At 34.3% G+C, this 15255-nt stretch overlaps 1 protein-coding gene across 7 annotated transcripts in view; it reads left to right on the plus strand.

Moving 5' to 3' along the window:
• The window catches only part of NFAT5 (nuclear factor of activated T cells 5), a 112227-nt gene that overhangs the window by 83837 nt on the left and 13135 nt on the right, over positions 1-15255 (plus strand). For all 7 annotated transcript variants that reach the window (XM_026495118.4, XM_026495119.4, XM_057314207.1 and 4 more), the window contains 2 exons: positions 4707-4839; positions 10104-10187. In XM_026495118.4, the coding sequence (XP_026350903.2) occupies positions 4707-4839; positions 10104-10187 (217 nt within the window). The remainder of the gene's footprint in view (positions 1-4706; positions 4840-10103; positions 10188-15255) is intronic.

A 15255-nucleotide genomic window follows, 5' to 3' on the forward strand; every position in this document is an offset into this window, starting at 1 on the left:
ACATGCAGTCAAAAAGAGATAATAGGACATAACAGTCATTCCTTTGTCACATATACTGTCAGGCAATCTCTGTCTTAACTGAAGTTACAGCACTTGCTTTGTCACTAACAGTCTTTGTTACCTAAATAAGACAAGTCACTTTGTGCCCCAGTTTTCTAATCTGTAAATCTTTACTAGATTATTTGAGAGGTTCCTTCTAACTCTGACATTTTATGATTTCTTATATAACTTTTTTGATCAGACCGTTCCCACTCCCCATGAACCAACAGTGGCTTCCTCTCAAGGACTCCCAAAGGTTAGGGGCAATGTATTATGATTCTTACGTGTTCCTCATAATATTAACCTCTTAACAGATACTCATGAAAAACTTGTTGGTTCATTTTATTCACTCTGAAGAAAATGAGGACTCTGGGGTCTGAGGTTCTTTATTCTTTCTGAGGGCATTTTCAAACCGTGATTTCAACCACGCTCTTACATGCCTATAGTCTTTGGTCCTGACTGAAGCTTAATTTATCCATGCAATACTTCTTTGTGTGCCATTAATATGTTTAGTTTTTTGATGAGTTGGTTAAATTAATGTAAACTCCTTTGCTAGTAATATTCTGTTACAATTTCTCTTCCTTACCTAATCCTGTGACTAGTTCTAGAGACTGAGAAACTTGCCCTATAAATTATACAAACTATTAATAAGAAAGCCCCAACAAATTATACTCTTAACTTGCTTTTTCATATAGAACTTAATGTTAAGAAGTCTTTGTTTCTTCTCCTCTTCCTCCTCATCTTCTGCCTCCCTCTTCCTCCTCCTCTTCTTCCTCCTCCTCCTTTTCTTCCTCTAACTCTTCCTCTCCCTCTTCCTCTCTCCTCTTTCCTTCTTTCCTTTTTTCCTTCCTTCCTTCTTTACCTTTGAGGCATGGGGTAGTTAATATTCTTAAAACACTTTTTTTCAGGGTAGTTATGCCAGCTACAGTAGATTAAAGAAGAATAATCATAAAAATAAGACATGGTGGAATGGAAAGGAATTAATGTCCTTATTTGGTGGCTATATCTAGAGGTCCTGGGGTTTTTACAAGCAAGTATGTATAACAAACTAAAACATAATACGATCTTTCATTAATTCTGTGGTTCTGCTGTTCATTTTTAAATTTTAATCTTTTTTCAGAGAGCTTTCTGTCTTTTTTTTTCCTAAGGGACTTTCTGGGAAGTGTTTTAGAATGGGATCACAGTGGAGATATAAAGAATTGATCCAATAGATTATATTAAAGAAAAAAAAAACAAAAATTAAACATTTAGGGGTGCCTGGCTGGCTTCAGTTGGTGGAGCATGTGACTCTTGATCTAAGGATTGTGGGTTTGAGTCTCTGTGAGGAGATTATGTAAAAAAATAAAATCTATTTAAAAAATTTAAACATTTAGAGGGAAGGGTACTCAGAAAACAAAAGAAAAGAAATTGTAGTCAATAAATATCAGACCTATACAGAAAGGACATCTACAATATTAAAAAATGACCAAAAGATGGTATAATAAAAAAGACCATTTAAAGATAACTTTGGAAATTACCATTATCAGTAATTGTGATAACTATTTATTTGCAACCCCAAAATCAATTCCTCAGACATTAAACTTTTTTTTATTTAAAAATTGAGGGGTGCCTGGCTGGCTCAGTCAGAGGGGCATGCAAATCTTGATCTCGGGGTTGTGAGTTCAAGCCTCATTTTGGGTGTAAAGATTAAGAATGAATAAAACTTTAAAAACAGACTTAAAAATTGAGATTAATGAAGTCTGGGAAAACAGTTATTTTTTTATTATCTGGCTCTTCTATTCAAAACCATAATAATGTCTCATACACATGTATACCAAATGTGGTAGGCACAGGGTCATTATATCTATTCCCGTTTTAACAATTTCAGATAAATTCTGTAGGAATTGCATATTAAATATATACAAAAGATATATATCTTAAAGATCAACCTGTAAGAGATCTCTTTTACATATATATAGATACATATAGTCTCTTTCTATGTATATATGTATGTATACATATAGTCTTAAAGATAAGTTGGTTTTGAAAGAAAGCAAGAGAGTTTCACAGTTTGAAATATGGAAGTGATTTTAACAAGGAAACTAGAAGCTAAAAATGGGTATATTAGAAACTAAGAAGTATAAATTCGATTTAAGAATAACTTGTTTTATAAAACTTAAAACAGGCATTAGTGTATCAAAAATACAGTTGTGTTGATTGTTATTTCTCAACCTTTAGTCTTCTGGGTTCTATTACATTCTTTAGAGGGAAGGAATAAAAAAATAAGGAGAAGCTTTGGAGTTTGGGACAAGATGGAATTTTCAGTATAAATATGGAAATAAAGTTCTTGAAAAATGCCGAAAGAGATCCTCAGAATTTGGGGGAACATCTAGACTGAACAAAGGCTTGAGAATTTAGAAGTTATGTATTTTCAAATGATTTTATTAGGAGTTGTGTTTTGTTGTTTGTTTCTAATTATATGTGTGTGTGTGTGTGTGTGTGTGTGTGTGTGTGTATCCCCAACTGCAAAATGAATGTGACAGTGATAAATTATCATTTAGGAGAATGAAAACTATCTAGCACCATTGCTTTATAAGTTCTAAAGAAGATTATCTCCTGAGAAGAAGAAAATTGTTAGTTTGAATCCAAGCAGATTTTTCTAAGATTGCTTCTATTTTTACCCTAAAGAACATTGAACCTGCTCCAAGAGCCTCCCAAGCCTTTGTATGTTTTATATGTACCATGCTCCTAGCTTAATGGTAGTTAATTGCTCTTAATTTATTAAAATAGTATTTAAAAACAACTTTGTATCACTGTTCATAATTTACTTAGTTTTTAATTCAAATCACATAGAATTTCTAGATTCAGATTGAGGGAGTATGAAGGAGTAGTATAAAAATAGGTTCATTTGGTTTTTTAAAGGTTTCAAATTAGGTTTATTTAAATATGCTCTCCAAAGCAAGTGGAGTAAGTTTTTAAACAAAAATGCATCTGACTTTTAGATACTAATTCTGTTACTGATTACCAAGAAACAAGATTTTATTCAGAAGAATAATTTCAATTATAGAATTTGACAAATAATTTTAAGAGTGGGAGGATACCTCACAAGTCCATCCATTCAACCATCTCTTTAACTGTAGGTAGGACTGCTTTGTGACATAGTTACAGTGTTTAAACAGAAGAGTAACATTAAGAGTAGACAGGATTTTAAAACTGTTTATTAGAAGTTGGATCAATGCAGATACATTTTTTGATGACCTCATGTGCATTTGAATATGTGCTTTCAGATTTTTGTTCCCCAGTATCTGTGGACATACACACATGTATACATGTTTTACATCTGTCTTAAAAAGTGATTTTTTTCTTTTGAGATGGCTAAGTGGGCTTAGGGGGCATAAGGCCATAAACCAGAAGCTGTTTCTTTATTTATAATGTGACTGTTTCAGAGAGTGTTTTAAGATGGCTTAGAAACAAATTAAGTGCACAAAAATTGAAACCTTGACCTTGGCCCTATTTGTCACTTGTTCTGTCAGCTGAGTCCAACTGTAGTCTAGCTAAATAAAAAATGTCATCAAACTCATGTCATCCTCATTTGTGAGCATTGGCCTCCTGCATATCACATCCTCAATAGAAAAATACAATCACTGTCCCTTAATATTCCTTCCTGTTACTGTAATATACTAGGGAAGAAGAGCCAAACTCATATATAGATCATGGTATCCTCCAAGAAGATGGAGTCCCTTTGAGTGAGTGCTGAGGAAGCGTTTATGAATTTTTTGCTTATGAGGATGCTTCTGCCACTATTCCAACAAAAAAATAACTTTGATTTGCTAGGGTTTAGGTACACTGAACTCTATTTGACTTTAAATGGAAATTAAAGCGACTAGGAAGCAGTTGTGAACTGCATTGCAAAGTACATCTCACAATTAATGTTTTATAAAACATATGATAACTGATATTGTGCTTGTTGGATGTATTTTTTTTCCTCAAAATTTATTCATTCTTTTATTCAACAAATACATTGTAGTGTATTTAGTGTAAGGTGCTTAACAGTGGATATAGAACAAAGAACAAAACATTCTGGGTTCTTATGGAGCTTAAATTCTTGTGATTGGAGAGAGACAAAAAACAAATAATCACAATAAATTCTAGTGGTGATAAATGCTATTTTAGAAATAAACAAGATTATGTGACCAGGTTTGGAAGAGGTGCTACTTTAAATAGGTTGGTCATAGAAGGCCTTTCTGTGGAGGTAACATTTTGAGTAAGACCTGAAAATGGGTAAGGAACTAGCCATTTGAAGAGGTGAAAGAAGAATATTCCAATAGGAGAAACCATCAATTTGTAATGACTGTGAGGTAAAAAAAAAAAAAAAAAAAAAAAAATTAGTGTGTTAAAAGAATGGACTGAGAAGGTCAGTGTGGCCAGAGTATAACAAGTCTGTGGGTAGTGGAAAAGAGATACAGTTGACAGGAGAAGCACCTTGTAAGCCATTGCAAAACATTAAAAGCAATTTTAAGATTAATGTCCTGATGCCTGTGACCCTGAGCTTTAAACTGCATTTTTTTTCTAGTCAGACTTTTGATACACTTTCCAGCTAACAAGAAATGTACTAAATTATGATTATTTCAATTTTTTTATTTAAATTTTGCTTCTTTTTTAACTCTTGTTATTTCCTTTAAATTTAGAATCATCTTATTGTGAAGGTTCCCCCATATCATGACCAACATATAACTTTGCCAGTATCAGTGGGAATATATGTAGTGACCAATGCTGGAAGATCTCATGATGTTCAGCCATTCACTTACACTCCAGACCCAGGTATGTCAAAATAAAAAATTCTGAACTAAAATCAGTAATTAATTTCTCGTTCTTTGGAAGCATATGAAGACCAGCCAACCAAGAAGAAAAAGTTGTGTGCTAAGATGAATTGATACTAAGGGCATTATTTCCTAAGAAGATGGCCACCAAATACTGTTTTTACTCCTACGTTAAGGGTATATTTCTGCCTATGCTCTAATAGTAAAAAAGAAAAACTAAGTATGCTCTGAAGTCCATCCTACTCTTCAGAATTATATCATGCAGATTACTTCTTAGTAAGAATTACCATTCATTAAGTACCTGTTATGTGCGGAAAGGTCAAAGTGACAACTTTGGAAGCTATTAATAGTTAAGTCTGTGTCTGCCTTATAGGATGCATTTTGGGAGAGGTGAGAGATAAGCTTGTATTGATAAATTATAAAATCACAAATAGAGTTACATTCATGTAACAGTTTCTAATTTGTGAAGTCAAAAATATCAAAGACTACTGGTTAATAAACCTTTTAAATATAATTTCAAGCATTTAGGTAAAGTAGTTGCTTTAGAAACCAGAGCAATAAGAACAATTGAAATGTTTATAAGTTTGAAAGATCTCTGGGTAAGAAGTATCTTAAGAATTTTTTGCCTACATTCATTTAGTTGTCTAGAGAAGAAAAGCCTTTTCCTGGCAAAAAAATAGGGAGAACATTTTGGAAAATGAAACTCTTCACATGTTCCGTTGACCTAGGCTTGATTTCGGCTATGTTTACACCATTGGTTCAGTTCATTCCAGTCTCAGGCATACTTCAGACTTAGCAGTTCCTCCATATTTGTAAGCTTGTCATTTATGTTATTCCCAAATAGTTCAGGATTCAGTGAGGTACAAAGTGAATAAAGATGGCAGGGGAAGAAAAGCCCTGACAAGAAGCAGCAATGGAAACAGTAGCTAAGACAGAGTTATATCTAGTCTTTATAGTAACTTTTTATCACTTGATGTGATAACTTTATATATATATATATATAAAACATTTTTATATATTATATATAATATATAATAACTTTTTATCACTTAATCTCTCCTTTTTAAAGAATCATGTCTGAATTTCACAGCATTTGCTTATTATCCACCAGTTTATTACAAAAATTTTCATACAGGAAAAGGCAAAGTTTAGAAATAATATACTGGTTTCAACAAAAATAGGAAATAGTAGATACTAAAAGACCAAATATTTGATTGTGTTCTTTCTAGGAAGGTCTCAAAAATCCAAGAAAGTTTGACTTAAAACTAATGGTAGTTAAAGCATTTTAGTTAACTGTTAATTACTTAAATAGTGGCATTTAATATTTTTTGTGAAGAGGAGCTTACTCGTGTGGGGAGAAAGCTGACATAATTGATACAGGAGAACATTTTTCCTAATGAGCTTCTCTATCATCTGTGTGGGAAAGGAAGAGGGAAGTGTATTTGTATGGTCAAGGAGTAGCCTTAAAGATTTTATGGTCCTGAAAATACTGAAGTTTTGTGGTTGTTTGTTTTTATTGATTAATTATGAAGGACATCAGGACTTTGAAGTGCTTAGCATTAGCATTAAGAATCCTCATTTCTTAGCGATACATGCTGATGATTAGAAATTTCCCTTTGAAAAATTGCCAGGTAAAACAGCTTTTAAGTCTTCTGATTTACAGCATATACTTATTGGCTGTCTTTGGCCACATTTAGGCAATCATTAACATATGTTTATTCTTTTAAGTTTTTCCTTTCATATTCTGTATTCAATAGATAGCAATCACTCTCAGAAACTCTTCATCAAATAAATACATGGTATGCAAGCTTCATAATAAGACCTCATGCTTCAGTTTCTGCCTTTATGATATAATTAATTAAAGAATCTTCCTATAATTTCACTTTTTTTGTGTTTTATAAACTGTGATAATCTTTTCAGGTGTACATGAGAGAGAATATGATTTTAGGAAAACTTGGTTATAGAAAATTTGCTCTATCTCATTATGATAAACCAATTGCTGTTGTGATTCATCTAGGGACTGTGGTTAAACATTTGAATATTTAGTGGTGTATAAATATAACAGCAAAAACTAGGCCTACCTTAATATTCATAAGTGTAGAATATTACCTTAATATTCACTCAGTGTAGAAATGGCAACTATTATACTATTTGTCTAAATATTTAAAAGTTACAGTTAAACTAGCAAATTAATATGTCCTATGCTCCTAATTGGACTAAGATACTTTCGTATCAACCTGGAAGGCAAGATTTGAATTTAGGATTATCAGAATGCTTGGGAGTTCCAAGCTGATTATGGCAACATGAGGAAAGAGGATTCCCCAGCCTGCCAGCCTTCTTTTCCCTTTCTTTCTTTCTTTTTTTTTTTTTTTTAAGATTTTATTTATTTATTTATTTATTTATTTATTTATTTGAGAGAAAAAGAGAGAGAGAGAGCGTGAGAGGGAGGAGGGAGGGTCAGAGGGAGAAGCAGACTCCAGGGATCCTGATGTGGAACTCGATCCCGGGACTCTGGGATCAAGACCTGAGCCAAAGGCAGTGACCCAACCAACTGAGCCACCCAGGCACCCCTTTCTTTTCCCTTTCTTAGCTTCATTCTATACCTAGAGGGTCTTCATACACCAGCCAGTTCTTCTAAGCTAAGGCTATACACATAGTCTAAAATAGTTATGCAGAAAATTTGTGGATCTTTGGTACTTGGTACATGGTCTGAAAGTAGGATTGAGGGGCACCTGGGTAGCTCAGTCATTAAGCGTCTGCCTTCGGCTCAGGGGGATCGAGCCCCACATCGGGTTCCCTGCTCAGCTGGAAGCTTGCTTCTCCCTCTCCCACTCCCCCTGCTTGTGTTCCCTCTCTCTTGCTGTGTGTGTCTCTCTGTCAAATAAATAAATAAAATCTTTTAAATAAATAAACAAACAAACAAATAAATAAATGTAGGATTGGGGCAAGATTCAAGTGAACATAAACTGGCTCTGCACCCTCTGCCAGACACAAGCCCCTCTAAAGCTCTCTGAGTCTAGTGCTGCTACAGAACACATTGCATGTGCATGTTCTCAAGCATTTGGATACTTTGCAGGGTCATAAAACTTTGTTTCATTTCTAGTTAGTTACCAAAGCTTATACTTCAGTCTATTAAGACACATAAATCACATTAGCTATCTTTTGTAGTGACTCAGCATTGGTGATTTCTGTAAGAAATGAGAGAATATTTATTCATTTTTTTTCTCTAACAACAACTGACTAAAACTTGATTTTAAAAGTCAAATTTAAAATGTTTTCAAAGATTAGTTTCTGTTTTAAAATCTGTAATTGTTGGGGCATCTGGGTGGCTCAGTTGGTTAAGGGTCCAACTCTTGATTTCAGCTCAGTTTATGATCTCAGGGTCATGAGATCAAGCCTGAGTCAGGCTCCACACTGGGCGTGGAGTCTGCTTAAGATTCTCTCTCTCTGTGGCGCCTGGGTGGCTCAGCCATTAAGCCTCTGCCTTAGGCTCAGGTCATGATCCCAGGGTGCTGGGATCGATCCCCCGCATCGGGCCCAGCTCAGCGGAAAGCCTGCTGCTCCCTCTCTTACTCCCCTTGCTTGTGTTCCCTCTCTCGCTGTCTCTCTCTGTCAAATAAATAAATAAAATCTTTAAAAAAAAAAAAAAAAGATTCTCTCTCTCTCTCTCTCTCTCTCTCCCTCTGCCTCTCTGCACCCTGCTCACACACGCGCTTTCTTCAATAAATAAATAAATAAATAAAATCTGTAATTGCTAGAATTAATGTTATGCTTTAAAACTGTCTGTGGAAAAAAAAAAAAAAGCTGTCTGTGGATTTCTTTTCCATTCAATTCCCTAAGTGTCATTTGTTGGACCTCCTATGTAGCACACTAGGATAAATTATTTAACCTCATTCTTAGATGTGTACATTTTATCTTTTTATTCACAATTAACTAGCCCTTTATAGTCTCTTTATAAATATCATTTCACATTGTCATGTCAAAAATAAGAAATAGAAAATAAGGTGGGGCTCCTGACTGGTTCATTCAGTAGAGCATACCACCATGGATATCGGGGTTGTTAGTTTAAGGCCCACATTGGGTGTACAGTTTACTTAAAAATAAATAAATAAAAATTTAAAAGAAATTGAAAGTAAGGTGATTCAGTTTCCATTCTGAATAAGCGAGGGAATGTAAAATAAGTACATTGAAAAATAGAAACTAAAATATTTAAGTAAAATTATTGTATAGGCATTTTAAGCAAGAACTTGGAATTTATTTAACTTTATCATTTCAGAACTGAACCCTGTTCTTAGGCCCATTAAATTTTAAATTGCCATAGTAGCTGTAGTTGATATGACTAGGTATAGTCAAGCAATTCTCCATTAATAATAAACAAAGATTACTTTTTCCAAGGCTTTACAAAAGGAATAGTCATAGTGTTACAGATTCTATATGTTCATCACAGCTCTTTTAAAATTTAGTTCAGTTAATTGACTAATGTTTCTCAGTTGGTATTTTTAAATACTGTATTCATCTACTGTATGTAGATGAATGGTGAATTTTTGTTACCTGGTAGTACAGTATATTTGATAACTTTTTAAAGTTTCATGTCAGTCTTGGGGAGCCCTGGGTGTTTCATTCGGTTAAATATTTGGTTAAATCGGCATCTGACTCTTGATCTCAGCTCAGGTTTTGATCTCAGGGTCGTGAGTTCAAGTGCCGCATTGGGCTCCATGCTGGCATGGAGCCTACTTAAGGAAAAAAAAACGTTTCGTATCAGTCTTCTACTCATCACATATCATCAATATGAATACTGTTACAAGAAGTTTTCTTTTAAAAAGTTGCTGTTGCTTTTGTTCTTGTAAGTAAGCATATGCTACTGCCCATTTGATTGGTGGATTTTAGGGCATAGATTGGTGGTTATAAAAACTCATTTCTGGGGCACCCCGGGTGGCTCAGTCGGTTTAGCATCTGCTTTCGGCTCAGGTCATGATCCTGGGGCCTGGGATTGAGTTCCACATTGGGCTCCTTTCTCAGCGAGGAGCCTGCTTCTCCCTCTACCTGCTGCTCCCCCTACTTGTGCTCGCTCTCTCTCTGACAAATAAATAAAATCTGTAAAAAAAAGCAAACCATAACTCATTTCTGCTTAGATTTTCTGCTAAACAAATAATTTAATAATGTTTTCTGGGAAATGTTTCAATTAAAGATTTTTAAGATATACAATTTTTTAAGGAAAAGTTTAAATAAATACATCAATCTTTTTGTTTTGTTTTGCTTTAATAGCGGCAGCTGGTGTTATGAATGTAAACGTGAAGAAAGAAATATCTAGTCCTTCAAGACCTTGCTCTTTTGAAGAGGCCATGAAAGGTACCAAGTTGATTCTTTACAAAAATTATAAATAGGTGATCCTATTTATTTTGTCTAGCAACTCTTACTATTATGTTTTCTCTTATGTACTTGCAATGCTTAGCGGGATATCTTGTATATCATAGAATAAATATTTGTTTAACTTTACTGAATGCAGAGACTTGTTTCCCAACTTGATATTTTCCTTTATTCGCCATATGAACAAACTGTTTTAAAGCATATGTTGGAGTATGTTTAATGTTTTTCATTCCCCAATGTTAAAAATATTAAAAGTATAAAATACAATAATTTATGTAAAATAGAGTCTATATAGTTTCTTGCTACCAAAATTAGTATTTGATGTTGAAATTCTGAAACTGAAGAGACCAAAATTTGAACTATTTTGAAAAAGTTCAACATTAGAAAAGTTTCTTTAGGTTTTTTAATTATCATTCTTCCTTTTGACATTTTTCTTTTCTCCCTGCCAATCCCAAGAAACAATGAAGATATCTTCAGGATGTTTAGGTCGACCGACCTTCCTTCTCTTCCTTCTCTTCCTTCTCTTCCTCTCTTCCTCTCTTCCTCTCTTCCTGTCTCCCCCCCCCCCCTTGCAGACTTTACTCTGTGCCCCGCCTATAATGCCTTGGGCGTCGGAGGGGCAAGAATGGAGTAAATTTTTTTTCTTAACACAACTAAATTTTTTTTCTAACACAACTACTCAGTGGTGAAGCTTTTTTGCCATTATATATGAAGATGTCGGTTATATAATGGCCATTGATTTATTATAATTCTAGCCTTTATTTGTATTTTTCTGCCATGAAATTCATGAGTTAAATCAAATTAAATTTTAAAATTAAAAATACTTAAAAGCAATGCGTTTTTTTTATATTGTCAGTAGTAAAATTCTGCATTCATATACATAACACGTTCAGTATAGCTTGTCATTTTAATTTCTGACCATGAACACTTCCAGAGTAGATTAGTGAGGAATTATGTAAAACTGCCAAATTTATCTGGTTCAACTACAGGGAAATTTACAAATCTGTATCATGGGTAACCATAGCTCACACTTATTGAATGTATGTTAAGTGCTAGGCAATATGCCGTACTCTTTACTGGTACTATCTCATTTAATCTTCCAAACTCTGTGAGGTAGGTAATTTATTATTCTCAATTCATGGATGAAGAAACCAAGGTTCCAGAGAAGTTAAATAATTTGCCCAATGTCACTTAGGTAGTGTTAAAAAAGGGTAGGTTGAGCTCTAGTGTGTAAGGTATCACATCTAAGCAAAAATAATTTAAACCATTTTTGTTAGATGAATAAGTCCATAATCAATGAATCATTAAAGTCAGGTCTATTTTTTTGCCAACTTTGCCATCCATGCTTTTCTCCAAAATTTTTTGATTGTACTTTCATAGAGTATCAGACTGATGGGACACTAATCTAATCCAATGTGAAATTTCTCATACAAGATTGTGAGTTGAAGGTTGAAAGGTTTTAAATGTCATGTTTAATTTTTAGTAATAAATGATTTAGTCATTTAGTAATAAATGATTTAGTCATCACAATCTTAAAAGGCTAAAAAAGTGGATAAGAAACAAACACACATGTTAATTTTTGCAATTCAAACCTTATTTTGACAGTTTTATCAAGTGAAATCATGATAAAAATTTTTTCTGAAGATAGAAAATTAAATTGAATATTAAACATTGATTTAAATTTCTCACTTGTCATTTTAAATGGAATATCATTATTTGGAGATTCCTGTCAATGAAGAAAAAATAATAGTTTTCAGAACCAGCAATTTTCCTTGACATATGGCTTATTTTTATGATCCCATGAAATCAGAACTTTAATATAATGCCAAGGTATCATCTGAGATATTTAAGTAAGTATACTTTAATGATGAAGGCTGAGCAACATAAATGACTTTTAAATTTGTGTTCTGGCAGGAATCTTCCAAGTAACATTCTTATAAATAGCCATCAATTACATTAAGATTTGAACTTGATAACCAAATAATGATATTATTGAAAGCTTTTGCTTTAAAGTAAGTTTCTGATTCCTTAGAGAGGATTTGGGGGGAGTGGGTGGAGAGTAAGGAAGATAACTGCACAGCTCACTCAGTAAGATATTAAATCTAGAGCCCAAATTTCATGATTCATTTTCGGTTTTACTCAATTGTCTATAATCCTTAACACAAAAGTAATACAAATTAAATAATATTAAGTATACAGTGTAAACTACTGCTAACAGTTTCTTAAGCATATTTTCAGGAAGTTTTCTGTATCTGTGTAGGTACAAGTAGACATGAGGGGACACTCTAGAAAGATGGCTTAAAGACTCTGTGATACCGGTTTAGGACCCAGGGGTAAAGTATTGACCCTCGAATAACACAGGTTTCAACTGTGCGGGTCCACTTATATGCAGATTTTTTTCAATAAATACAGCGTATTTCCTTATGATTTTGTTAAAAGCATTCTTTTCTCTAGCCTATTGTAAGAAAACAATATATAATGCATATAACATACGAAATATGTGTTAATCAACTCTTTATGTTATTGGTTAGGCTTCTGGTTAACAGTAGGCTGTCAGTTAAGTTTTGAGGGAGTCAGGAGTTCTATGTGGATTTTCAACCGTGTGTTATGGTCAGTGCCTCAACCCCCGCATTGTTCAAGAGTCAACTTGGATTGCTGTGCGTTCTTTTAGTCTTGACTTTGTAAGGAGTGATTAATTGGATGAGTGTGTAAAATAGCTGAGAGCATATACTTTTCCCTAACTGGTTTTAGCTATATGGAAAGGTTTAGGAGCTTGGAGGAACCATATCTCAACCTCATTTTACAGATGAATAAACCAAGCCTTAGAGAAGTTAAGTGATTTGCTCAAGGTCACACAGCTAGTAGTTGACAGAGCTCCAGCTTAGATTTCTTCCACACCTCTCGTTTTTTTACTCTATTATTTCTTCCCTTATAAATCTTAATCTGTATTTTAATCAAACATATTTATACTTGACATCAATGCTGCTTGCTGATAATAAAATTGTAGTAAAGATTGTTCTAAGTTTCAAAGATTATTTGGCATGGATGGAAGTGAACACTGTTTAAAAGTTGTTTGGCATAAATTATCAGTACCATTATTCTTCACAAATTCAAGTTGATATTTGGATGGTTAAATATGTCCATCTTATTTACCTTGTTGATTTTCTGAATTGGCTTAAAAGTTCTCTCCTAGCCCTTACATAATACACAGACTTCACATTTGATTTTTTTTCCCTGCTTCACTAAAATAAAATTTCCAGGCATTAGGACTTATCCATCTTAATCATCACTGGAACCTGAAACAGTACCTGAAACTTTGTAAAGGATCATAAATATATAATGAGAATGTGGGAAGGAAAGATAGGATGACCTCCCTCAAGCCATTTAATATTGTTTACAGGTCCATTAAAGATATAGTTGTGGGTGTTCTGAGACATAATAGTATAAACTTACTTTTCCCCCTCCCTCCCTTCTAAATCTACCAAATTACCTTGGAAGTAATTGAACAATCATAAAAGCACTTTGAAATATAGAGAGAAGAAAGTGGACTGGCTAGGGACCGTAGAACTTGAAGATTGACACCAAGTGAGTTTCGTGGGTTTTGTTTTATCTACCATTTATCTGAATTGGGCACCAGAGAAGTCTGTGACTCAGAGCTGGCAACAGGCACAGAGAGAAAGAATAAATCAATAAATAAGCATGAATAGCCTGCTCTCAAAGACTAGAAAAGGCAAAGATTAGCAGAGTCTTGGTGGGATGACTTATACCTAGTAACAGCAGCTGATCCACTAGCGAAATTTGGGGGCTAACTCATCCCCCACCCACATGTGTAATAGTAACAGCAGAACTTGATATGGTCAACCCACCCCGTGCCCCACATCTGCCAGGTAGCAGTGGGCCCAATGTACTAACAGTAAAACCAAAGAGGGCCCAAATACAGGCTTCACATAAACCAGAAGCAGCAGGTCAGTCTGTCCTGTATCACAGGATCAAATTAGGACACCAGCAATGGTCTTTCAAATTGTTATGTGAGATGGGTCTAAAATACTTTTAAATGCCTGCCAGGTGCATGATCTGAAGTTTTGTCTCAGTCAAAATTGGATTGTGAGTTGCATTGAATCTAGATGAAAATAGGTCTGAGAGAACTCAGGAGTAAATGATCCATTTTCAAAGTAATAAAGTATAGAATATCAAAAGTTAATGAGTACTTTCCCCTCCCTCAAGATAATCAATTCCCACAGGAGTTGTTTTTAGCCAGGTAGCTGTGAGACAAGTTGAAGTAAGACCAGGAAATTTCAAATATTTTTAAATCAAATTATTACAAAGATAGCTATCCTATTCATATACCACATGCCATTTTAAAGTCCTTTGTAGCCAGTGTTTCTTTTCAGTATCAAATTAAGAAATTTAACAGCTATGCATTCTGTGGAGTTTGTATTTCTCTTCACAGGGTTTCAAAGTAGTGGTAAACTCTTAGATCTGAATTTGGCTAGGTGTTCAGTTCAGAAGACTATCATTAGTGGTATCATTAGGCTCCACTCAGTGCCAGTAGCACAGATGTTAGACAAAAAAGAAGTCAAATAAAAGGAATCAAGGAGAAAAAAGAGATATAATGAAATGGTATGACCTACTTTATTTGCTGTGTGTTACTCTCCTTAGTGTAAATCTGTAACTATTCCTGCAAACTGGAGTAGAAAAAAGTGAAAAATACTTGCTGGTTTTGCTTTGGAAATTTAATTGGTAAACCTAAAATAGTGTTTAAATTTCTGAAAAGAAAAAAAATGTAAGCCCCGTCTAAAAGAGAAATGTGCTGGGGCGGCACCTGGGTTCAGTAGGTTAATTGTCTGCCTTTGGCTCAGGTCGTGATTCCAGGGTCCTGGGATCGAGCCCCATGATAGGCTCCCTGCTCAGTGGGGAGCCTGCTTCTCCCTCTCCCTCTGCTCCTCCCCCTCCCCCTGCTCATACTCTCTCTCTCACTTGTGCTCTCTCTCATAAGTAAATTAATAAAATCTTTTTTAAAATAAAAATGAAAGAGAAATTGTGCTCATGT

The sequence above is a fragment of the Ursus arctos genome, unplaced genomic scaffold (assembly GCF_023065955.2).
Source record: "Ursus arctos isolate Adak ecotype North America unplaced genomic scaffold, UrsArc2.0 scaffold_19, whole genome shotgun sequence".
Taxonomy (NCBI): Eukaryota; Metazoa; Chordata; class Mammalia; order Carnivora; family Ursidae; genus Ursus; species Ursus arctos.